The sequence below is a fragment of the Topomyia yanbarensis genome, chromosome 3, assembly GCF_030247195.1.
Source record: "Topomyia yanbarensis strain Yona2022 chromosome 3, ASM3024719v1, whole genome shotgun sequence".
NCBI lineage: Eukaryota > Metazoa > Arthropoda > Insecta > Diptera > Culicidae > Topomyia > Topomyia yanbarensis.
The window spans coordinates 198290789-198317913 of NC_080672.1; the positions used below are offsets into that span (position 1 = coordinate 198290789).

The window sequence follows — 27125 nt, forward strand, 5'->3', positions numbered from 1 at the left end:
CATATTACTCTACTAAGGGCGTCGGCTACGACATTTGTCTTTCCAGGTTTATATACGATCTCATAGTTGTGCTCTTCGAGGAACGCTTTCCATCTTTTTAACTTGTAATTTGTGTGTTTGTTGAGAGAGGGAAAAGGTCAGTGGTTGATGGTCTGTCAGTATTTTAAATTATGCTCCGTAGAGGTAATTCCTGAAGGTTTGTAAGGCCCAAAATATGGCCAACATCTCTTTCTCCGGGACTGACTATTTTTTCTCTGTTTTTGATAGTGTCCGTGAAGCGAAATGTATTGGTAAGTCTTTGCCGATTTCTCCTTGTAACAACACGGCGCCAATAGCCAAGTCGGAAGCGTCTGTCGTCGATACAAAGTGTTTGTTATAGTCAGGGTGTTTTAGTATGTCGTCAGACGTCAATATACTTTTCATTTTTTCAAAGTAATCCTGCGCTGGTTGTGGGAGTGAATTTTTTTTATGTGAGGCAGGGTTTCTCTACCCTCGAAGAAGGTTTGTAAGGGGTTTTGCGATTTTTGCAAAGTCCTCTACAAATCGTCTGTAGTATCCTACCATGCCCGCGTAATTCTTTGGTGGTTTTTGGTTCTGGGTTGTTTTGAATGGTATCTATCTTTTTATGATTTGGTTTTATACTTTCAGAAGAGATAATATACCCTAGAAACAGAACCGGCGTTACACTTTTAACACGAGTGGGTAGTAAGCATAAGGTGAGGGTAATAGAATAAGGATTTGTCTCATTTTCGCAATACACACGCTTGCATTACATTTATTTTTATTTTATTTATCAAACAACTTAACCTAACAATTGTGCAAGTAACATCACTGTTCTCCAAGTATGCACTATTGCCTAACTACGTTTACATTTACATTAAATCACGTGTGTTTGAGCAAATTAAGTTGTCGTGCATCGATATTTTCAAATGAGTGCCCGAGATACATACGTGGCAGATTTCAAATTTATGAAAATTTCCAAAATTTCGAGTGGGTAATTACCCACTCGGCTATTTTCGAGTGGGTAGTACTATTTATTTATTTATTTATTTATTTATTTATTTATTTCATCTTTGCGACAAGCGCATACAGAGTACTGCTTAACCTATATTATGGCACACATACAAATTACTAAAGTCTAACAACATTCGACAAGCATAAAAACATTATAGTTCAACATTAATACAGATAACAAAATTAATAATTTCAGTTTGCACGATCACATTTCTTTAACGTTCAACGTTCGGCTCCCAAACTCCAAATTCGTCGTGGAATTCCCGGAAACACATTCTCTGTGGCCAGGTCGATGAACATAATGCGATTCGTTTCTGTTTTGCATCTGCTCCCACTTTGTAAGGAATAAAAGGCATCGTAGATACTTCCTTCCATCCAGGCACCAATTTTTTCACGACCACTGCTATAGGCCCGAGTGAGCGAGTGATCATATCGGAGACGTCTTTTTCCGTCACGGTGTTTTTGACTCGTGTGAATATGACAATGTTGGCTGTTCTAGAGATACGTCAGCAGAAGTACTCGACGGCGGGGACACAATTGAAACGTTTTCTAATCATTAGACACACCCCCTAACCTTCCCATTAAGTCAAACGTTAGGAAACGTCGCTATTTGAATAAAAGATAAGCCAAGCGAGAACACTCCATATTTTTCCGTACGATCCATTTTATTACATTCAATGACAAAATACCTACATGGGAGTTCAAAATCTAGTCTTGCCTAGAACACAAACAAACAATATCATGGAACAGTATAGAAATATTAAGTTTCATATTACTATTTTCAGTTTTCTGCATTGTTGCCTTGGTTTGTCGTATGTGACATACCCCACATTAGAACAGTTTGTCGCCGAGGCTCAAAAGACTGTGATGTTGATGATTCTTCTTTTAGTACAACAATAGGAATATCGTTGGCTTCTCGGTTCCCTGTTAATGTTTTACCGCTTCTATTGCTTGTCGAACCATTTGAGCAACCAGACTTATTCTGAATCGAAGTCAATATATCTGTGTTTGATGCGCTCACAGGTGATGATGTCTGTTCTGAATCTGGTGTTTCTGCTAAAGGAGGCGATTGTTTGACGCTTTTGGTATTATCGCTCCGTTCATATTCAGCGTGTAAATTGGGATCCCGATCAATGCCACCATTTCCAGGAGTGCATTTTCCATTCTCTGGCCACCTCTCTTCCTTACTAATATTATTGTAGCTGTCGTAAGGTATGAAACCGTTAGCTATGAAAGGTCCTGAAGCAGAGGAATACTCGGAGTAATATCCGCCGACACCTTGTAGCCGGTACTGATGAAACAAATTATCCGATACTGCGTAGAAATTGGAAGAATGAGCTGGAGGGGTCATATACATATTTTCGGTTGATACATATGCTGAGGTGGGATACATTGGATTTAAGTTTGAATATGCAGCTGCCACAGCCCCAGCGGGATCATTGATATAATCCACCACATGAACAGGAGATGATGCCTGACAAAAAAGAAAACAAAAGCGTTGAAGTGTTTTAAAGACAATGAAATGTGTAAGCTTTATTGAACGAAATTGGAAAGAGTATAATAAAAGATCGATTGCTAAATTAATTGGGGAAACAGAGGAGAATTGAAACAATATTTTAAATTTATGATAATGATATACATATTTTATATCAACCGAATTTTACATTATTTTAAATAACTTGGCGGTTGAGGTAAGTTCGCGGAATCTCCTTTTCTCCGTTTCTAATAGACATAAACCGCTGTCTATCATTGTGAACCTCAAGTAATGTTAAACGAATTATCCAATGTGTTTTTGTCGCAAAACATTTTGTTTAGTAGAAGCTGTGGGCGGTATTGTGTTTTTGAGCATACCTTGTAAATTTTCATAATTATAAACATTTTGTTTTATTTAGGGTGGTTTTCAATCTATTCCTCGAATGATTATATTTTTTGATAGTGCGCGAAAAGAGCTTTCAGTATCCGTATAGATATTTCACCTGTCTATACCCAAAAGTAAGTTTTAAATCATTTTAAAAATATGCTGCTGGGGCAAGTTGGTGGTGACGCACACGGGGCAAGTTGGCGGTACTATTTACAGTTCCAATATTCTCGTTTCTGGAATTCACTCCAAAGTAGGAGAAATTTTTTCTTGTGTCTCTGGGGACAATTATTTGGGACAATCGCCTGAATAGCTTCGAAAATTTGCTTTTGAATATGGTCAAGGCTCCAAAAATGGCAACCAGGCGAATTTTTTTTATAAAATTTTGCGTCAAACTGTTTGTTTTCCGTATGTATATAACCTCTAATATTAAAAAAATATGAATGGTGAGCACAGGTGTCTGTCATTTATAAAAGTTTGTTGATGCTACTTGCATAACCTGAAAATGACTAAAAGACCGTAAGGAAATAAAAATATACACAAAATCCATATTTTCAACTTTTTGCCGGGAACCACATTTTTCCATCGTAGTCTAATATAAATTTGATGATATTGCTTGATAAATTGAGATGAATATGGATAAATGCTTATTTTCAATTATGAAATAATGGAAACCATATAACTTGTAGCGTGACAGATCAAAAATTCGAAAAAGTTATGTGGACCACACTAAAAGCATGCATACAATGTCTAACCTATATTTTTTATTACTACTTGGAGTATACTTTTTGAAATTGTATTGTGAAAACCATAAAGTTTTATTCATTTTTGATAAAACACAGTTGATCTTATGTAACGTGACAGATGTTTTCTGCTGTGAAGCAATTCCATCAAGTTTTATTCAATTACGTCAAAAATTGTGACCATCTTCAATTCTGATGAAACCTTTTACGTTTCATCTTTATGGGAGACTAAGTACTTTGCATCATTATACAAACAATTTTTATTCAAGAGTAATATTTAAAAAGTGCGTATCAGATGTGAATGCACTGCATTCAAAATATATTGTTCGAAAATCGCCATTGGTGCAGCAAAACTATATGATAGCGAGTTCTAGGGAATCAATTCTTTCTTGTGAATATTTTTTGGTGAAATAAGAAAACAAAAACATGTTAAACAATACAATTACAAAAAAACAATGATTTTTTTGTTAACGAAAACTGAAGAAACTGTAATTACATTATTAGGAAGTTATTAGTAAGGAAGCATTTTTAACTTCAAGTATGCTTCTAAATTTCTTAGTATTTGCCAGTCATAAATATAATTTTCTTATACAATACTAATTCTAAATAAATTCGAGGCAAAATGCTCTTAAGATAAATTTTCCGAAATATTTTGATTGTTTTCTTCAACAAAAATATCTATTAGTGAACATACGCCCTTTTAATAAACAACTCACAGATACCAAACGCAAAAATATAACACGTTTAAAAAAATTTTACAAATAAAGAATGTTTAAAATATAATTGCATTGTGGAGAAAATAACAATAAAAGGTTTTAACATGTTTCACAAATTTTTAAATTTTATTTTTTTTATTTTAATTTGATTTTTTTTCCTTTAAATAATTTAGTTATAGAAAAAAGTTTCAAAATGGTTTTTCAATTCAAAATTCTCATGAAAAATTGTGCTTCAAAATGTAGATGTTTTTAAGTTATTTTAGATTTTTTGTCGGCATTATATATTACTTCGTGAAATTACGACCTTTTCATAAGTTATTCATGTTTGTTCATCAAAACCAATATGTTTTTTTTTCTAAATAAGCATGAAATTTCCTGTTAATACTCAGTTCCCAGATCAAGGATGATTTGTGCACGGCTGTCTCGATATGCTTGTTGTAATAAAAATATAGAACTGTAACGTGACAGATTCTATTTGTAATGTGACAGATCATGGAGAATACTCCTTAAAATCGAAAACAAAGTTTTCTTTAGTAAAACTATATTTTAAACTCTTCCTCGTTTTCCAAGCTTCAACTTAAAACTGTGTTCACGCAAATTTGGGGGCTAGCGCAACAGACTTTTTCAATTTAGTCGGGCAACCTCCAAACTCACTGCGAAAATTGTGTAACGTGACAGACGTATTAAAATGACATGAAAACCGTTCATGATAGAAAATAACTTTCTGTAGAAAAAATGTGCGGTTTAGTAACCTTAATCATGTGCAGTTGGGATAGAATCTGATTTTAGCGTTTTTGCTGACTTATCTTATGAAATATGCGTAAAAATGTAACGTGACAGACAGAAGCCTTGGCCATATGGAGAACGCGTCGAAGTCAAAATGACGAGACTGAAATATAATAAAAAGTGTCGAATAATATACAGTTTTTTTGAAAAGATAATCACCACATTTCATAAGGCCCACTGATGTAATCGGATTTCCATTTGATTGCGTATTTTCTGGCATTCCGCCAACTTACCCCATACATACCGCCCGGGGCTGGGTAAGTTGGCGGCTTTTCCGCGTCACATCTTATTGTCTGTAGAAATGAAGACAACGTATCAATCATTTTAATAAAATTCAGAGATGATGCCAACAGTCTGCCCTTTCATGTAACGTGTTCTATTCTGCAAGATCTACCAAAATCAAAGCAGTAAAAAATGAAAACACCGCCAACTAGCCTCGGTCTCCCCTATTTTCAGTTTATGTTTTGAAGTAGAAAGCTTCTACCGTTTCAATATGGGGGTCCCTTTTCAAAAATTTCTGCTGACATATTTTCTTAGTTTTCAAATGCGAATAACGTCCGTTGTACTGATCGAAATTGCTATATTTTTACATTTCTTACAAAAGAAATGTATAGGATTCGCTCAAACTTTGAAAACATTTTCAGAGGCCCGGAGGGCCGAGTCTCATGTACCAATCGACTCAGCTCGACAAATTGAGACAATGTCTGTATGTGTGTGTGTATGTGTGTATGTATGTATGTACAAAATGTCATGTAATTATCTCAGCAATGGCTGAACTGTTCTTGATGAAACTAGTTTCAAATGAAAGGCCTAACGTTGCCATTTGACACTATTATTTTTGATTTTCGATATGTTGTTTACTTTCTGAGATATGAGCGATTTTGTCAAAACACAGCAGATTTTTTGCAAATAATTTTCGAACAATACAATATTGTCCCACAAACTGCACATAAATAGAAAACTTGTAAAAATACCTTTCTAACAAGCTATAGATTGTCAAAATCCGTGCACGAGCGGCGGAGATATTAAACATTTTGTATTTTTATTCCTCGCTTACCAATTTCCACTAACTAGAAATGAGATTGTTTCATACAGAGTATTGCTTTACTGGTGTTTTAGGGGCAAAACTAAACCGATTTTGAATATCGGGGTATAAAAACACATCTACGTGATTCAAGGAATTCGATGTTGAGAACATTTTCTGAATTACCTTTATAGTAAATTAACTATTTCTCAAAAATCAAGTTCACTTCAAAGACAAAATAATGTGTTGATAAAGAAACAGTGAGTTCTAGTATTTATCCTTTGAATTAGGAATTGCGTTCAATCATGAGGTAAATGTTGGATGGTATATCAATACACAGATCAACAAGTAATTCACCTAGTAGTGAGATGAAAGATTTCTCATATAATTATACTCGTGGCGTCACCGAAAGCAACTGTATGTTTGAAGCCCAAAAATCTACCGAAAATTTGGCTCTCTTTCAAGATTTAGGTTATACTGGTTATGGCACACAAATTACTACTTACATTATTTATGATAAGAATGTAAGAATCAATATATCATAATAATATACCTATAAAAATAGGGTCACTGCATTAACCATCATTTTCCATTCCTCACACGCCCCCCATCTCTCTCTCTTTCTCTTTCTCTCTCTCTCTCTCTCTCTCTCTCTCTCTATTTCTCTCTCTGGCTCTCTTCTATCGCATCTATCTAGCTATTTCTGTATCCATTTCTAAGTTGTGTGATAAGATCTTCTGCCAATCTGAAATATTTATTAATTGTAATTGCGAAGGTTTGAGAAAACAAAACTATGTTTTGTCTGCTGCTACATCAACTCAACTTTAATTCAATTGTATTCAAAGCCTGTATCTACACTATAATTAAGGAAATTCATGGCTATATCAGAAAAATATTTGGCTTAACTGGGTAATTTAAAAGTTTGACGATGAAAATTTTCAAAAGAGACATTCCTCGTGCGATATTTAAACTATTCGTATCTCTATTGAATTTTGAAACCAAATATATGCTTAAAGACTGAAAGCTGAAGCCAGCAGGATTGGACTTGCCATCAACGTTTGGAAGACAAAATACATGTGAGGAAGAGGTTCTGAAGACAACATATTATTCATTTAACTTTTTTTATTCATTGTTTTCACTGTATGCATTTTATTCATTTTTTCCAGTTTATTCATTTTGTTCAGTTTCTTCATTTTAATAATCTAACTACTTTTTCAGTTTTAATCATTTCATCCAAATAATTTATTTGATTCAATTTATTTCTTTATATTAATTTATAACCTTTTATGTTTAATTTTTCATTTTATTCAATGCATTTTATTCTGCTCATTTTCTTCCTTTTATTCATTTTATCACTTCAGCTCATTTTGTTTATTTGATTCGTTTGTTTTATTTATGCATTTCATTTATTTTTTACTCTATTCATTTTGTTCGTCCATTTTTTTATTCATTTGATTCATTTCATTAATTTGATTCATTGTGTTCACTGGATGAATTAAATCAATTTGATTCATTTAATTCATTTGATTCATTTGATTCATTTGATTCATGTGATTTATGTGATTCATTTGATTCATTTGATTCATTTGATTCATTTGATTCATTTGATTCATTTGGTTCATTTGATTCATTTGATTCATTTGATTCATATGATTCATTTGATTAATTTAATTCATTTGATTCATTCGATTCATTTGATTTATTTGAGTCATTTGATTCATTTGATTCATTTGATTCATTTGATTCATATGATTCATTTGATTCATTTGATTCATTTGATTCATTTGATTCATTTGATTCATTTGATTCATTTGATTCATTTGATTCATTTGATTCATTTGATTCATTTGATTCACTTGATTCATTTGATTCATTTGATTCATTTGATTCATTTGATTCATTTGATTCATTTGATTCATTTGATTCATTTGATTCATTTGATTCATTTGATTCATATGATTCATTTGATTCATTTGATTCATTTGATTCATTTGATTCATTTGATTCATTTGATTCATTTGATTCATTTGATTCATTTGATTCATTTGATTCATTTGATTCATTTGATTCATTTGATTCATTTGATTCATTTGATTCATTTGATTCATTTGATTCATTTGATTTATTTGATTTATTTGATTCATTTGATACATTTGATACATTTGATTCGTTTGATTTATTTGATTCATTTGATTCATTTGATTCATTTGATTCATTTGATTCATTTGATTCATTTGATTCATTTGATTCATTTGATTCATTTGATTCATTTGATTCATTTGATTCATTTGATTCATTTGATTCATTTGATTCATGTGATTCATGTGATTCATTTGATTCATTTGATTCATTTGATTCATTTGATTCATTTGATTTATTTGATTCATTTGATTCATTTGATTCATTTGATTCATTTGATTCATTTGATTCATTTGATTCATTTGATTCATTTGATTCATTTGATTCATTTGATTCATTTGATTCATTTGATTCATTTGATTCATTTGATTCATTTGATTCATTTGATTCATTTGATTCATTTGATTCATTTGATTCATTTGATTCATATGATTCATTTGATTCATTTGATTCATTTGATTCATTTGATTCATTTGATTCATTTGATTCATTTGATTCATTTGATTCATTTGATTCATTTGATTCATTTGATTCATTTGATTCATTTGATTCATTTGATTCATTTGATTCATTTGATTCATTTGATTCATTTGATTCATTTGATTCATTTGATTCATTTGATTCATTTGATTCATTTGAATAATTTGATTCATTTGATTCATTTGATTCATATGATTCATTTGATTCATTTGATTCATTTGATTCATTTCATTCATTTCATTCATTTGATTCATGTCATTCATTTGATTCATTTCATTCATTTCATTCATTTGATTCATTTGATTCATTTCATTCATTTGATTCATTTGATTCATTTGATTCATTTGATTCATTTAATTCATTTGATTCATTTGATTCATTTGATTCATTTGATTCATTTGATTCATTTGATTCATTTGATTCATTTGATTCATTTGATTCATTTGATTCATTTGATTCATTTGATTTATTTGATTCATTTGATTTATTTGATTTATTTGATTTATTTGATTCATTTGATTCATTTGATTCATTTGATTCATTTGATTCATTTGATTCATTTGATTCATTTGATTCATTTGATTCATTTGATTCATTTGATTCATTTGATTCATTTGATTCATTTGATTCATTTGATTCATTTGATTCATTTGATTCATTTGATTCATTTGATTCATTTGATTCATTTGATTCATTTGATTCATTTGATTCATTTGATTCATTTGATTCATTTGATTCATTTGATTCATTTGATTCATTTGATTCATTTGATTCATTTGATTCATTTGATTCATTTGATTCATTTGATTCATTTGATTCATATGATTCATTTGATTCATTTGATTTATTTGATTTATTTGATTCATTTGATTCATTTGATTCATTTGATTCATTTGATTCATTTGATTCATTTGATTCATTTGATTCATTTGATTCATTTGATTCATTTGATTCATTTGATTCATTTGATTCATTTGATTCATTTGATTCATTTGATTCATTTGATTCATTTGATTCATTTGATTCATTTGATTCATTTGATTCATTTGGTTCATTTGATTCATTTGATTCATATGATTTATTTAATTCATTTGATTCATTCGATTCATTTGATTTATTTGATTTATTTGATTCATTTGATTCATTTGATTCATTTGATTCATTTGATTCATTTGATTCATTTGATTCATTTGATTCATTTGATTCATTTGATTCATTTGATTCATTTGATTCATTTGATTCATTTGATTCATTTGATTCATTTGATTCATTTGATTCATTTGATTCATTTGATTCATTTGATTCATTTGATTCATTTGATTCATTTGATTCATTTGATTCATTTGATTCATTTGATTCATTTGATTCATTTGATTCATTTGATTCATTTGATTCATTTGATTCATTTGATTCATTTGATTCATTTGATTCATTTGATTCATTTGATTCATTTGATTCATTTGATTCATTTGATTCATTTGATTCATTTGATTCATTTGATTCATTTGATTCATTTGATTCATTTGATTCATTTGATTCATTTGATTCATTTGATTCATTTGATTCATTTGATTCATTTGATTCATTTGATTCATTTGATTCATTTGATTCATTTGATTCATTTGATTCATTTGATTCATTTGATTCATTTGATTCATTTGATTCATTTGATTCATTTGATTCATTTGATTCATTTGATTCATTTGATTCATATGATTCATTTGATTCATTTGATTCATTTGATTCATTTGATTCATTTGATTCATTTGATTCATTTGATTCATTTGATTCATTTGATTCATTTGATTCATTTGATTCATTTGATTCATTTGATTCATTTGATTCATTTGATTCATTTGATTCATTTGTTTCATTTGATTCATTTGATTCATTTGATTCATTTGATTCATTTGATTCATTTGATTCATTTGATTCATTTGATTCATTTGATTCATTTGATTCATTTGATTCATTTGATTCATTTGATTCATTTGATTCATTTGATTCATTTGATTCATTTGATTCATTTGATTCATTTGATTCATTTGATTCATTTGATTCATTTGATTCATTTGATTCATTTGATTCATTTGATTCGTTTGATACATTTGATTCATTTGATTCATTTGATTCATTTGATTCATTTGATTCATTTGATTCATTTGATTCATTTGATTCATTTGATTCATTTGATTCATTTGATTCATTTGAGTCATTTGATTCATTTGATTCATTTGATTCATTTGATTCATTTGATTCATTTGATTCATTTGATTCATTTGATTCATTTGATTCATTTGATTCATATGATTCATTTTATTCATTTAATTCATTTGATTCATTTGATTTATTTTATTCATATCTTCAATTTTATGCATTTCCTGTTCAGTCATTCGTTTTATTTCATTCAATTTGTTAGTATGAGTATTATTAGTATTTTTCTATTATTCTTATAACTATTTCTAAATATAATCTTCATTTTTATTTAATAACCTAATCTTATATGATTCGTATATTTTATAATTTTGATTTACATTAATTTTTCTACTCATACTTTACTTTTTTATTTCGGTCGTTTTGTTGATTTCTATAATTTATTCAGTTTATTCGAGATTTTATTCGTGCAAGACTAGAAACTGTTTTCATCCCACCTCTAGTTGGATGCCTACTTTTCGTGAGTTCTGCAAACTAATCCAATAGTGAAATGTGTAAGAAATGGCTCATCTCACTGCTAGGTGGATTAAATCGGTTTTGCACTATCTGATCGGAAATATGCGCACGTATATTGTATTTAATTCCAAAAAATGTACGTCTATTACAGATAACGAAAATAATGTATTTTGTAAAGGTGGTAATTATCTGCGCTGATTGGTCCGTACAATTCAATCAAGCAGCGAGCGTTGCTAGGACTGCCTCTTTGTTATCCATTGAACTTCGTCAGGTATAAAAATGACACATAAGCAGAGATGCCAGATTTGAAGATTTGCCTTCATTTTGAAGGCATTTAAAATGTTGTGAAGACGTATTTTTCATTTTGAAGACAAATTTATTCGGATGTCTGACTGATTTCTGGCAGAATTCTGACTCAAAATCAATAACTGATTAAGAATCCTGGGCGTTGATAACAAATGAAGACATTTTTTTTGTAAAATGTGAAGACATTTGAAAAAGATACCTGATATCCCTGCACATAAGAGCAAATTCGTCAGCTTGCTTTCTGACCTCGTAGTAGCTGCTACGTTTTGTGTCAGTTCAAACTCTTCGGTTGGAATATTTGTTTATTTGTTTATTCGTATATGAAACATTCATCTGACATATATTGTCTTAATTAACAAAAAACTGAAGAGTAACAACTAACAACGAACAACATTAAAAAGGTCAAGTAGTCGCTGATGAAAGACCTTGGACGACACATTAAAATCGAATAGCTCTCAAAATTCGTTGAACCGCGTGCAAGCAAATCGAAGCGGATCATGCTGACCATATTGCGTGGTTCCAGGAACAGCAGGTAACGGCGACGAAGAGGTCTCTCAGGAGCGTACACATTCAGCTGAGTCAACAAAGCAGAGCAGTCGATGTCGCCCTTTAGTAGTTTTGCGACAAATAATGGTTGTGAATTAATCCGTCTTTTGTGCAGTGGCTCGATTGTTAGCAACCGACAGCGGTCCTCGTATGGCGGTAAATTGATTGGGTCACGCCACGGCAGAAACCGCAGAGCGTACCTTATAAATTTACGTTGAACACTCTCAAACCTCGCGATCCAATTAGCATGGTAAGGACACCATAAAACAGCGTTATATTCCAGCAATGAGCGTACAAGTGAACAGTACCATGATCGTAAGCACAGAGGGTCTCGAAATTCTATTGCAATTGTGAAGATAAACCCCAATTGTCGGTTTGATTTTGACAGGATATCGTCGTAGTGAAGTCTAAAAGTCATTTCACGGTCCAGAGTGACGCCAAGATCTGTAATGTGCTCTACTCGTGTAAGAGGGCTTCCGCTAACTTCATAATCGTACACGATTGGCGAACTTTTCCGATGGAATGAAATAATGCTGCATTTTGCGATACTTAAACACATAAAGTTCTTTTTGCACCATACCTCGAACATATGCAGCATATTCTGTAGCTCCAAACAGTCGGAAAGGCACTTGATGATTTTGAAAATTTTCGTGTCATCCGCATAAAAGAAACGACAGCCCGGTGGAAGCAGCGTGGATACGTCGTTTATAAAAAGCGAGAACAACAACGGACCTAGGTTACTACCTTATGGAACTCTGGATCGGTTTGAGAAAAATTCTGATGTTGTCAATCCAATTTGAACTTGTACAGAACGGTTCGTCAAGTATGACCTGAACCAAGCCACAGCCATCACTGATATACCGAGTAGTTCCAGTTTTTTAAGGAGAATTCCATGATCCACTCGATCATATGCCGCCTTCAGATCCATGTACGTCGCATCGATTTGCCATCCTGAATCCATAGTCCGTAGGCAGCTCGAAGTAAACTGCATAAGATTAGTAGACACTGAGCGTTTGGGAAAAAGACATGCCGTTCACTATCTATATAACTTTTACAGCGAGCGAACAGAGTGTCGTTCACAATTATTTTGAACAGTTTTGAGCAGGCGTACAGAGAAGTGATTCTTCGGTAATTGGAAATATTACGCTTTTTTGAAAACTGGGAACAAGTGGGAACTTACTTTGCTGAACCGAGAGATTGAACAGCCTAGCCAGTGGATTACAAAGAGCGACTGCACAGCGCTTTAGCACCGACGATGGAATACCATCAGGACCAGCAGCAAACGATAAATTCAATTTGTGCATAGCAGACGCTACCATGTCTTCTGTTATATCTGGAATATTGAAATCAAATACATCACGAGGCATCCAACACGTTGCTTCTTCTATTTGGATCGAAGTGGCGGAGCAATCGAGGAATACTTGCTTAAAGTGCACGCAATCAAATTACACATCTCGCTTTCAGTACAGGCAGTTGAATTTGCTAAAAACATGGAGCATGGTAAACCAGTTTCTTTTTGAGTTGACCAAAAAAGTTTTGGATTTCGACAAAAATTCTCAACGGTGCGCCTAACATGACGATTGTACGGAAAGTGGTTGTAGTGACGATACCGGTTGCTTGTGATGTTCAATTGTCGTTTAAAATATGGCGAGCTGGAACTCCAATACTTTCGAAGAGCAGCAGATCGCGCTCGCTTGACAGAGCGTAATCTTGGATTCGACCACGGTGGATTTTGCGGAGGCAGTTTAGGCGGAACAATGCGGGAAACAGCATCCTGCACAGCGGCGCTGAAGTATTCCACTGCTTCATCAATAGTGGTGGTCGATTCAATAAAATCCCAATTGGTGATTAAGAACGTATCTTTCAATGCGGCATAGTCGGCTCTACGAAAGACCAGGGAATTCGAGATGGAAGGCTCTTCATAGGCAAATTGAATGCAACACTAAGAGAAGGGTGATCAGCATCAAGATCAATCAGGGGCTCGATGGGTGCCGATACTGCAGTGACCGGAAGAGCGATATCATTTGCGAGAACGAGATCCAACAGGCGTTCGTTTCGATTCAATAATGAATTAATTTGTGTAAGCCCATGCAAATTAAACCCACCCAGGAGAGCGCCGCAGGGAGCTGGCATATTCGAAACCAGCGGGTCAATATACGGTGTCTCCATCCGAATAGCAGGAGTGTGGGGGTTAGATCGTGATGATATCGAACCCAATGATTCTACTTATTCGTTGATACTGTGTCAAATCTTTGATCGGGGAGCAAGTATATAACACCAATGTTGAGTGTGTTTTGCGGTATATCAACTACGACCCACAACTGTTCGAGCGTATTGGAAATGGTTGCGGGATCAATATAAGCGTTTAGTTTTAACGACACTCCTATCAAAACGCCCCCACCGCGAGTCGTACGACTGTTCAAGGGGGACCGATCATTTCCAAAAACGGCGTATTGATGACCAAACAGCTGTGTGGAATAGATTTGGTCATTCAACCAGGTTTCCGTTAGGACGATTATATCGTACTCAGATTCCGAAATCGCCAAAAAGAATTAATCTATTTTGGTCCTTAATCCGCGTACGTTTTGGTAGTCTATCCGGAGACTGCTTGAAGCAGCGCTGCTGGAATGCGACAAATTATCAGGTACAGAAGGTTCAAAAACACTATTATACTTGCCTGGGATAACAGTCTGGAAGCCCCCTCTGCCATCACCGATCTCAGGAACAGAATGATTATATAGAAGGATGTTAGCGAAGTGCGCATATGGATCGGGAGGCGCGGGGGCTTCACCAACGCTTGTTATTGTTTCTCGTGAATTCGAAGCTGTAGTTACGATTGCTGGTTCCCGCGTGCTGCGTTGATAAAAGGGATCAAAAATCCATCTGAAATGCGTTTTTTGGGCTGTTCCTCGAATTCTCTGAACAGAAGTCCACTTGGCCAAGTTGAAGCATCGAGCGATTGTTCCTTCCAGATAGGATCCAGTCCAATTTTGAACGATATGAACGACATTTTTGAAACATCCGCTCCTTTGGCAACTAGACGCACCACGCCAACAGCATCGGTCACATCCAAGCAGCGAGCCACAATTTTTTGAACTGTTACCAATGGTTGGAAACCGGACAAGTAAAGCCAGAATTTCGGTGGTGGAGGTGAAGTAACAACGACCGGAACTGACAGATCGCTTAAGTCAATGGACTTCGTTCCACGCTCGGCAGAGGCTTGTACGGGTTGTCCATTATTGCCGCGGCTCCGTTTAACACCTAATTTAGGCCAGTTGGAATCGTTTGGTGGTCCACTAACAGAGCGCTCAACTGCGATATTTTCAACCTGTTTACTAAGCGTTTCAATCAGGTTGAAAAGTCGACGAACTTGAGTAGAGAGAGTATTTAAGTCCGACGGTTGAGACTGCTGCGATTCTATTGCATCGTTGATGTAGGAAAAAAATGCTTCGACCATTCAACTTATCCTTGCATTTGTCGCAAACGAAAATTGCCTTTCCCTGCGCAAACAGATCCCTGTTCGAACGGTTGTTGAATCCACAGCATTGCTGACTAATGTGGAAGAACGCGTCACAAAAGCCACAACGTGCAGATTCCAGCTCGTTTATTGGCAAATTACATTCTCCACACAGTTTTTTCGCCAGCCTTGCTTTGCTCAGATTCGTGGCTGACGAAAACAGAGCAGAGAGGGAAGCTGCTAACTGGTGCTGTCGGTGCCAAAAACAAGCCGGTAGAACAATGGGAATTGCAATTGCTGTTTACAAAACTCGACTTTTAATCGCTCGTAATTTCAAGTAGGGTGAATAATTAAGGTGAACTCCAAGCACTAGGCACTTCTTGATAATCAATTTATAAGGATGACACACAATTTTAGCGATACCACGGGGTTTTACGATGAAAAATTAAAAATTGTATTTCAGTGGTAAACACACGATCAACACCATGGTTCACACTGCTATTTGCTATTCAATGACTGCCGCCAGACATCATTCCATCCAAATGATGCACAGGCGTGCCAGTTTCATGCATACAATGATCAGCACACATCACAGAAAAAGCAGAACGCTCTTTTTTCGGAGTTCTATAAACGGATTGCAAGTGTGCGCGTGCGAAGGGGTGGTTGGGTGAGAGAGAGGTGCTCTTTAAATTATGCGTGGCGGGCTCAGATAAATTCAGCATTTGGTTAATTTACAAATAGGTTCAATGTGCTAGTAAGGCCATTACAAATCATTTTTACAAATTATGTCCAAGTACAATTTTTTTCTGAGGGGGGGTGGCAAACAAAAAATAAATATTTATTTTTATCAAAACAAAAAAAAAATATTTTTTTTCATTTTGCATTTTCCTGCGATTGTTCTCGTGGACGTTTCCGCAGGGTGATTTCGGATAGCGGGGTTGTTTTACTTTAGCAATTCAAGCAAACTTTATAGAATCAATCAAAAGTTCATATAAGATGGTTAAGTTTTTCATTTTAAATAATTTTCCGAAAGGAACAATTTCTAATAGCGGTTTCATCTGTTTCTAAATTCCCAATAAAAACTTGAATGATCACTAAGAACTTAATATGAATATTAAGGAGTACTTTTAGGTATTATCCGAACTTTTGGTTGCTTGAATAGTTTTCGTACCGTTGCACAGTGGTCGGAAACGTCAAAAACGTGAACTTAATTCACTAGAGGCCAAACCATCAAATATATTCACAGGGTGTCTTTGGAGGAATTGTTCATATGAATATTCCCCACAATCTGATAATAATTGAAATTAGGCATGGCTTACTATGATCGAACTAAAAAAAATAACTTCATACTGACGAGATAGAAAGTTGGTGTCTTCGACAAAGTTTTAGGAGTGCTCATAGTGAAGAATTTTGTTGAAGAACTTGAGCTTGTGGGACTAAAGGTTCTCGATTTATAAGGCGTTTTCTATGACAACCCCCTTAAATCTAGTTTTTTAATATAACTTTTTTCATTGTGACTTTTCGTGCAAACTATGTTCAAGACAAATGTGTAGATATCAAAAGTACATAATATTGTCGAAGACTGTATGTAAAAATACTCATTTGTTTCTAAGTTATTGAAGATTTTCACATTTTTTACACCAACTTCACCTACATATAGGAAAGAAAGGTGCAAACCAAAATGCACGAACAGGTACTTTTTTCACTATCTAAAGTATGAACAATAAACGTAAGAAAGTTTGGTGCGTGGCACTCTAGAAGCCTATGAATAGGGTAGGCTTATTTTATCATGTTTTTTGACGTTATCCATACAAAAATCAGCAAAAAAAAATTGTAAGCGTTAAATTCATTATGACATGTCTATTTGAGAATATATTAGTTTGGGATCTCCAATGATATTAAAAACATAACATTTTTGCTCCCACGTTTATACAGGTCACGCGAGCTTGTTTTGTGTCAGTTGGTGCTCGCTTACCACACGAGCAACATGCTCGTCCGGACGGTACAATGAGCGGTATCATGTTTGCGTTCCCTACCAAGCATCATCGCAAGGTTCTGGTTTGGTGATTCCCTGGATTTTCCAGGGAATCACCAAATCAGCCATTCGGCGTCTGGCTCGTCGTGGTGGTGTAAAATGCATTTCCGATTTAATCTACGAATGCTGATGGTGTGCAGGAAAATGTCATCCGAGATGCCGTGACCTATACTGAACACGCCAAGTGCAAAATCTCAATGAATGTCGTCTATACTCTGAAGCGGCAGGGACGCACATTGTATGGATTTGGAAGTTGAAAAGGTAGAACTCACTTGTATCATTATAAAAAAGGCCCTTTTCAGAGCCACCAAACTCATTTCAAAGAATAAGTTTGCATTTTCTGTTTCATGGACTGTTTCTCCCTGGAGAGCAATTTGGGTTAAACCCTAAATTATGATTTATTTCAGTACGCAAATTGCAAATATGGTCAGAAACAAACTGGAGTGAAGTGGAAAACATTTGTACTAGGCGCATTCAAAAAAGGTTTCAATTCTCAAACACTTTACCAAGGTGCCGTATTACATTACTCTCTTTACCCTGAGTGTTCGATAATCTCCGTATTGGAAACACAATTTCAATTTTGTTCTTTATCAAAAATATGTGGTCGACCAACGAAGGGGTGGAGCTTCGAAGAACACATATTGAGGACAACACAAAAAAGGACGAGCTTACATTGTGCTGTAGTCAGATATAAAAACTCAGCATGCTGTTGTTCACGCTCACTTCGTTTGCAGCATCGCAACTGTACGTCGGTCGAAACTCCGAACAATAACCTCCCGCGAAATTCGAACCGCCTTTCAGGGCCATCAATTTATCGACAAAGAATGAAATTGAAGTTTTGTTATTACAAGCATCAGTAAGTGGTTTGTCAAGAGCGTTGGATGGTAAGTGAGCCACTTGTGAACAATACCGTCGCTTTCACGTAGAATGGCACAAAATCAAAAGTTATTTGTGATTTATGGACAGTTTAGTGTAATGATTCAATTTACAAAAATCGAATGTTTTCTAACGTTTCGATATAGGTGCTCCGTTTCAAAATTTTCGGCCAGAATGCTGCCTGTTTTTTCAAACTGCTGTTGTATTGAATGAAAACCTTCGATTTTTGCGCTGATTGGAAATAGTTGTGGCTAAATCTGTAGAATGTACAATTACTGAAAATAACGGATTTTGTGAAAGCAATGGTTGGTCCATACAATTCGATTCCAAGCGAGGCAGATTAGTTTTCGTTGGAAGGTCCACCTCTGACAATAGAAGTAAACTATTTAATTTTGAATTCAACTACAACTTCTTGAAAACAGCACAGCTAAAAAACTTTTGGGAAAAACGCGCAAGCCTAAATTTTCCACTATAATGGAAACTGCCTGTGCCCCCGCCGCACAGCATCATCAAGATTGATAGTAATTCAAGCCGGGAGGAAAGAGGTTGTAAGGCAATGGAAAACGAAAATTTCATTTGTATCTTACTGGAATATAATTAGCCGGTCCTGAAAAGAACTTGTTGGTTTGTGGTTTATTTTGGGTCACAATTTAGGCCTGCTCGATTGCTGATAGCTGTGAATTTCTCGCAGGGCGACAGTTTCTGTTCAGTAGTGATGAGGCTTCCTAACGCCAACCGTGACTGGGGCACTTTTACACGGCCTTCGTTGCTTACTACTTGCGGGGAGGCTTTCCTCCGGTGGATTTACGAGCGGTCTGTTTGGTACGGGCCATTTATCAACAAAGAATCGAATTGAAATTTTGTTATTACAAGCATCCGAAAGTAGCTTGCCAAGAGCGTTCGACGGCAAGTGAGCTACTTGTGAACAATATCGTCGATTTCACGTAGAATGACACAAAATAAAAAGTTACCATTTGTGTGTTTGTTTACAGTTTCGTGTTTACTAGGCGCATTCAAAAAAGGTTTCAATTTTTAAACATTTTACCAAGGTGCCGTAATACATTACTCTTTTTACCCTGAATGTTCGATAACCTCCGTATTAGAAACACAATTTCAATTTTGTTCTTTATCAAAAATATGTGGTCGACCAACGAATGGGTGGAGCTTCGAAGAACACATATTGAGGACAACACAAAAAAGGACGAGCTTACATTGTGCTGTAGTCAGGTATAAAAACTCAGCATGCTGTTGTTCACGATCAGTTCGTTTGCAGCATCAGTATGCAGCAGTTCGTTTGCAGCATCTCCCGCGAAATTCAATCCGCCGTACGTTTGCTGCTGTCAGAAGAGTTGGCCAAGCACGCCGTCTCAGATGGCACCAAAACTGTTACCATATACACCAGCTCCAAGTAAATTTCGAACACTGCCCAAACAAATGGCCCTTTTCAGGGCCATCAATTTATCGACAAAGAATGAAATTGAAGTTTTGTTATTACAAGCATCAGAAAGTGGCTTGCCAAGAGCGTTGGATGATAAGTGAGCCACTTGTGAACAATATCGTCGCTTTCAAGTAGAATGGCACAAAATAAAAAAAGTTATTTGTGTGATTTGTAGACAGGTTAGTGTAATGATTCAATTTACAAAAATCGAACGTTTTCTAACGTTTCGATATAGGTGCTCCGTTTCAAAATTTTCGGCCAGAATGTTGCCTATTTTTCTAAAAGTGAAAATCTGCTGTTGTACTGAATGAAAACCTTCGATTTTTGCGCTGATTGGAAATAGTTGTGACTAGTTGTGTAGAATGTAAAATTACTGAAAATAACAGATTTTGTGAAAGCAGTGGTTGGTCCGTACAATTCGATTCCGAGCCAGACTAGTTTTCGTTGGAAGGTCCATCTTTGACAATAGAAATAAACTATTTTATTTTGAATTCAACTACAACTTCTTGAAAACAGCACAGCTAAAAAACTTTTGGGAAAACGCGCAAACCTTTTGGGAAAAACGCGCAACCGCAAACCACTATAATAAAAACTAGTGCCCCTGCCGCACAGCATCATCAAGATAGATAGTAATTCAAGCCGGGTGGAAAGGGAGAGGGAGGTTGTAAGGCAATGGAAAATTTCATTTATAATAATAATACTTTATAATTGGCTGGTCCTGAAAAGAACTTGTTGGTTTGTAGTTTATTTTGGGTCACAATTTAGGCCCGCTCGATTTCTGATAGCTGTGAATTTTTCGCAGGGCGACAGTTTCTGTTCGGTAGCGATGAGGCTTCTTAACGCCAACCGTGACTGGGGCACTTTCACACGGCCTTCGTTGCCAACTGCTTGCGGGGAGCCTTTCCTCCGGTGGACTTACGAGCGGTTTGTTTGGTACAGGCCTTGTAGCGAAAAATGCTGATCTGCTACTTCTCTGATGCTGGTAGTATGACGACGGTCAAACGCTCGTTTTCGTGCCTGCATTCATAAAAGTTCAACAATATTTTCAAAGAATGTTGCAAATTGTCAACTTGATAATTCCAAACATACTCCAAATAAACTATGAATGTGCTAAAGTCGACAAAATCGCATAGAAATTGCTTATTCCAGAGGAGAATTTACCGGTCTAAAGTGTATTCTACTTCACTCTGGTTATGTCTCTGACATTACCCACCCATCTTTTTAAATCAGGCGCTAAATCGGACATCCGAAACCATCGTGGGATTGCCATTATATCATGCATTCCAAAATTATTCGAAAAACTAGTAAATGACAAAATTATTCAGAAAATCAAAAATCAAATAACAAGCAAGCAGCATGGCTTTTATAAAGGCCGCTCAACAACATCAAACCTTTTAGAATTTGTAACATTTACTGTAAATGCAATGGACAATGGCAACCATGTGGAAACACTCTACACCAACTTTAGTAAAGCATTCGACCGTATTGACATACCTTTATTACTCTTCAAACTGCAAAAATATGGCATAGAAAATAAACTATTGAAACGGTTCGAATCATATTTAACGAAACGTCAACAAACAGTTCGCTTTCAGAATATACTCTCGGAACCAATTTCTGTGACCTCTGGCGTACCCCAGGGTTCCCACTTAGGCCCTCTTCTTTTTATTTTGTACGTAAATGACATTACCTTTTTACTCGAACATCTTAAAGTGCTTATATATGCAGATGACATGAAACTTTTCATGGAAATAAGAAATGTCAAAGACACTGAAATATTCCAAAGCGAAATCAATATATTCCACATGTGGTGTAGCAAAAGTCTACTCCAACTTAATGTAAAGAAATGCAACTCAATAACCTTCAGCAGAAAAATTTAAAATGTTCCCATAGACATACACTTACACAAGCTCACATTTGTGGAACATTATAATACAATAATAAATAAAGCAAATAGTATTCTGGGCTTTATTAAACGTTTCACCTACAATTTTGAAGACTCTTACACAATAAAATCATTATACAATACATATGTTAGGCCAATTTTGGAATATTGCAGCATAGTATGGAACCCATACACTGTCCTGTACGAAGAACGCATCGAATCAGTCCAAAAACAATTTATTTTGTACGCACTTCGTAAACTAAACTGGACGACATTTCCTCTTCCATCGTATAAAGCACGTTGCATGCTCATAAATATACAAACACTCAAAGAACGCCGCGAATTTGCCATGCTTTGCTTTATCAACGACATTATTTCTCAACGTGTACAATCCGCATCATTACTTCGCAAATAACATTTTATGTACCTAGCCGACAACTAAGAACTCGTAATTTATTCCAAGAACAATCTTTTAGGACAAACTATGCTAAAAATAGCCCCATCAATAGAATGATGCGTCATTATAATGAAAATTGTGTAATAATCGACCTTTCCATGTCTAGAAAACAAATCAAATCTAAACTAAACCGTAGAAATAATGTGTAGTATATAAGTAAATATTGTAAAACCATTCTATGTAGTCTACATATGCTTGACGAAAATAAATAAATAAAATTGAATATCAAACAATGAGTTTCAAAAATTGGGGTAAAAAACTTAAAAAAAAATTTGCTGATTTTTGTATGGTAAATGTCAAAAAACATGATAAAATAAGCCTACCCTATTCATAGGGTTCTAGAGTGCCACGCACCAAACTTTCTTAGATTTATTGTGCATACTTTAGATAGTGAAAAAAGTGCCTGTTCGTGCATTTTTGTTTGCACCTTTCTTTCTTATACGTAGGTGAAGTTGGTGTAAAAGAATGTGAAAATCTTCAATAACTTTGAAACAAATGAGTGTTTTTACATACAGTCTTCGACAATATTATGTACTTTTGATATCTACACATTTGTCTTGAACATAGTTTGCACGAAAAGTCACAATGAAAAAAGTTATATTAAAAAACTAGATTTAAGGGGGTTGTCATAGAAAACGCCTTATAAATCGAGAACCTTTAGTCCCACAAGCTCAAGTTCTTCAGCCAAATTCTTCACTATGAGCACTCCTAAAACTTTGTCGAAGACACCAACTTTCTATCTCGTCAATATAAAAAGTTAATTTTTTTAGTTCGATCATAGTAAACCATGCCTAATTTCAATTGTTATCAGATTGTGAGGAATATTCATATGAACAATTCCTCCAAAGACACCTCGTGAATATATTCGATAGTTTGGCCTTTAGTGAATTAAGTTCACGTTTTTGGCGTTACCGACCACTGTGCGTTGTAGTGGCACATGGACCGACTATACACAAAAAGCATGAAAATTGGTCAAAGATGACCCTTCTTGATAACAGAAAAAAGATTGTAGCATTTTACATACGGACTGGCGAACGTACATTCTGTGCATACTATAATTTTTCGAGCTCTAGTGAAAACGGCCGGTTTGGTTTATTGCTTGTGTTTGAAAACTTGTAGATGTGTTTGTGTGGTATATGGTAGTCATTTGGCTCTGTTCCGTGTACATCTTCAAAATACTTGCATTTCCCCCATCTTGTTGTGCAGTCGTACGGATTTACGAAACGTATAGGAATCATCAGTTCATATTTGCCTTTTTCATATAAGGAATGCAATCACTCTGAAACTCAACTTGTCAAACTAGACCCGGAGTGTCGAGTGTCATATACCACTAGATTCAGTTCGTCTAGATGTGAAAATGTCTGTGTGTGTTTATTATAGTAAAGTTTTAAAAGTGCATTGACAATGACTGCATAACCACTTTCAAAAGAGCATTGACTTTCGTGCATAACCACTTAAAATAGTCCTTACTTTTCTTCCTTCCTTCTGCCCCACGAGACTGCATCAAAGCGTTATATCGTGGGGAGGCTGATTCGGTATTGAGATACAGTGAACTCAAAAAATAGCATGATCACTGGCACAACCTAGTAGTAAAGTTGAAAACTATTTGGTCTTTCACAGCTCTTGATCTTCCGAACAGGTTTTCCGAAGATAGATACCCTGTACAAGATCGAGATCACGAGATATTTCGAATAGAATGTTCTTTTGTTGAAATTTCAATTTAGCTTTTTCCATTTACATGATTTTAACAATCTATTTGAGGTTTTTTGGCATCACTGCAATGGTGATGAAGTGTTTTTTTTATCGCTCCGTTCCATAAATAAATTTGAGATGTATAAAACAGTCAAAATTGAATAGAAACTTAGTAGTGACCAGTTTTGAAAGAGTTCTTCAAGTGTGTTGTTAAATTTGAGAATTGATGAATAGTTTCGGTGCACAAGAAGTGATTGGACAATTTTGATTGGTAGAAAAGAGCGATGCGCCATTTTCTGCAGTAATAAGCAAGGGAGTATTTTTTAATCACATAATCCAATTGGAATTCCTTCAACGTAGCGTATTCATTCCGTGGTTTAGTTGATCTACTCGCCGCATGTTTGTTTTGATTTTCGGATAGCCTCTACATGCTCACCAAATTCAACTCAGTTTATAGAGAACAGTTGCGCAGAGAGTGGAGTCTGCCTGTCGAGCACAATTGGAGTCCATCTCTGATACCTCTGCAACAAGATTGGATTCTGGTTTTGCTTGATGAGTGGACTTTCTTCTCTCTGCGTACCGTAATACTGACGACTTTGTACTAATCAACTAATGGTGCGCCTACTCAGAGATGTTGACTTTGACTTTCTGATTGTGACTGAATTTTTGAATACTACCTTTGCGTTACTTAAGAGCTGATCACAGTTTGCTGAGCGTGTGGATTTTCATTTGGCTTTGTGGTGTCAATAAATCACTGTGATGTTTAGAAGTTTCTGTACATGCTCGACTGTGTGATGTATTGTATTCAGGTTTTAAGAACTGCTAATCATTACATTTTTTTTGAGTTTTCGATCAGAATTGTGAATATTTCTCGTTAGACGTAAGGTTGCAGCTTGGGAGGCCGGAAAAGTAAAGTGTTGTGACTGACCTTTGAACGAAGCAAAGTGGTGTTAGTGTTATTGTTCCGAACCCATATTTCACAGTTGCTGCGCTCTTTGATGTTGCTGGTCAGCTGTTCAATATTGCAGACATTTGATCACCCAGTAGCCCAGTTGAACTCATTCCGGAACCGGTTCGGATTTCTGAATGGGGTCATTATGGATTCCGGGTCGGATGCAACAACCGATTCCGACTCAGAATCGGTTGTTGCATTTGATTTGGAGTCCATACTGGCTCCATTCAGGATTCCGAATCAAATTCCGAATGGTTTGACCGGGAGGCAGTGGACGGGCAGCGTTGTGGGTGTCATTCCGATTGAGCTGAGGCTTGGAGGTAAAACCTTGCTTTGCTTAATGTTTCACAGGCTGGTAGTGATGACTTTATGAAATATAATGATAGTATACTTGACAGTAATGTAGTAACTTAATAGATAATGAGTGAAAGTTCCTTTTATGCTTCAACAAATACGCGAATGATCGTGATTTTCTATTAGTTTAGGATTCCATCTTATTTCAACGGCAGGTTTGGTTTATTGCTTGTGTTTGAAAACTTGTAGATGTATTTGTTTGGTATATGGTAGTCATTTGGCTCTGTTCCGTGTACATCTTCAAAATACTTGCATTTTCCCCCATCTTGTTGTGCAGTCGTACGGATTTACGAAACGTATAGGAATCATCAGTTCATATTTGCCTTTTTCATATAAGGAATGCAATCACTCTGAAACTCAACTTGTCAAGCTAGACCCGGAGTGTCGAGTGTCATATACCACTAGATTCAGTTCGTCTAGATGTGAAAATGTCTGTGTGTGTTTATTATAGTAAATTTTTAAAAGTGCATTGACAATGACTGCATAACCACTTTCAAAAGAGCATTGACTTTCGTGCATAACCACTTAAAATAGTCCTTACTTTTCTTCCTTCCTTCTGCCCCACGAGACTGCATCAAAGCGTTATATCGTGGGGAGACTGATTCGGTCTTGAGATACAATGAACTCAAAAAATAGCATGATCACTGGCACAACCTAGTGGTAAAGTTGAAAACTATTTGGTCTTTCACAGCTCTTGATCTTCCGAACAGGTTTTCCGAAGATAGATACCCTGTACAAGATCGAGATCACGAGATATTTCGAATAGAATGTTCTTTTGTTGAAATTTCAATTTAGCTTTTTCCATTTACATGATTTTAACAATCTATTTGAGGTTTTTTGGCATCACTGCAATGGTGATGAAGTGTTTTTTTTATCGCTCCGTTCCATAAATAAATTTGAGATGTATAAAACAGTCAAAATTGAATAGAAACTTAGTAGCGACCAGTTTTGAAAAAGTTCTTCAAGTGTGTTGTTAAATTTGAGAATGGATGAATAGTTTCGGTGCACAAGAAGTGATTGGACAATTTTGATTGGCAGAAAAGAGCGATGGGCCATTTTCTGCAGTAATAAGCAAGGGAGTATTTTTTAATCACATAATCCAATTGGAATTCCTTCAACGTAGCGTATTCATTCCGTGGTTTAGTTGATCTACTCGCCGCATGTTTGTTTTGATCTTCGGATAGCCTCTACACGCTCACCAAAATCAACTCAGTTTATAGAGAACAGTTGCGCAGAGAGTGGAGTCTGCCTGTCGAGCACAATTGGAGTCCATCTCTGATACCTCTGCAACAAGATTGGATTCTGGTTTTGCTTGATGAGTGGACTTTCTTCTCTCTGCGTACCGTAATACTGACGCCTTTGTCCTAATCAACTAATGGTGCGCCTACTCAGAGATGTTGACTTTGACTTTCTGATTGTGACTGAATTTTTGAAAACTACCTTTGCGTTACTTAAGAGCTGTTCACAGTTTGTTGAGCGTGTGGATAGCATGTCGGTAGACAAGATTAAAAACATATTTTTCTTTTTCATTTGGCTTTGTGGTGTCAATAAATCACTGTGATGTTTAGAAGTTTCTGTACATGCTCGACTGTGTGATGTATTGTATTCAGGTTTTAAGAACTGCTAATCATTACATTTTTTTTGAGTTTTCGATCAGAATTGTGAATATTTCTCGTTAGACGTAAGGTTGCAGCTTG

The 27125-nt window shown here is 35.3% G+C and overlaps 1 protein-coding gene across 4 annotated transcripts in view; it reads right to left on the reverse strand.

Annotated features, from left to right (window-relative positions):
• Positions 1-761: 761 nt before the first annotated feature.
• The window catches only part of LOC131690892 (aryl hydrocarbon receptor), a 1300655-nt gene continuing 1274291 nt past the window's right edge, over positions 762-27125 (reverse strand). For 3 of the 4 annotated variants that reach the window (XM_058976963.1, XM_058976965.1, XM_058976966.1), the window contains one exon: positions 762-2488. In XM_058976963.1, the coding sequence (XP_058832946.1) occupies positions 1796-2488 (693 nt within the window). In that variant the 3' untranslated portion in view covers positions 762-1795. The remainder of the gene's footprint in view (positions 2489-27125) is intronic. The other variant, XM_058976964.1, reaches the window with a different exon arrangement.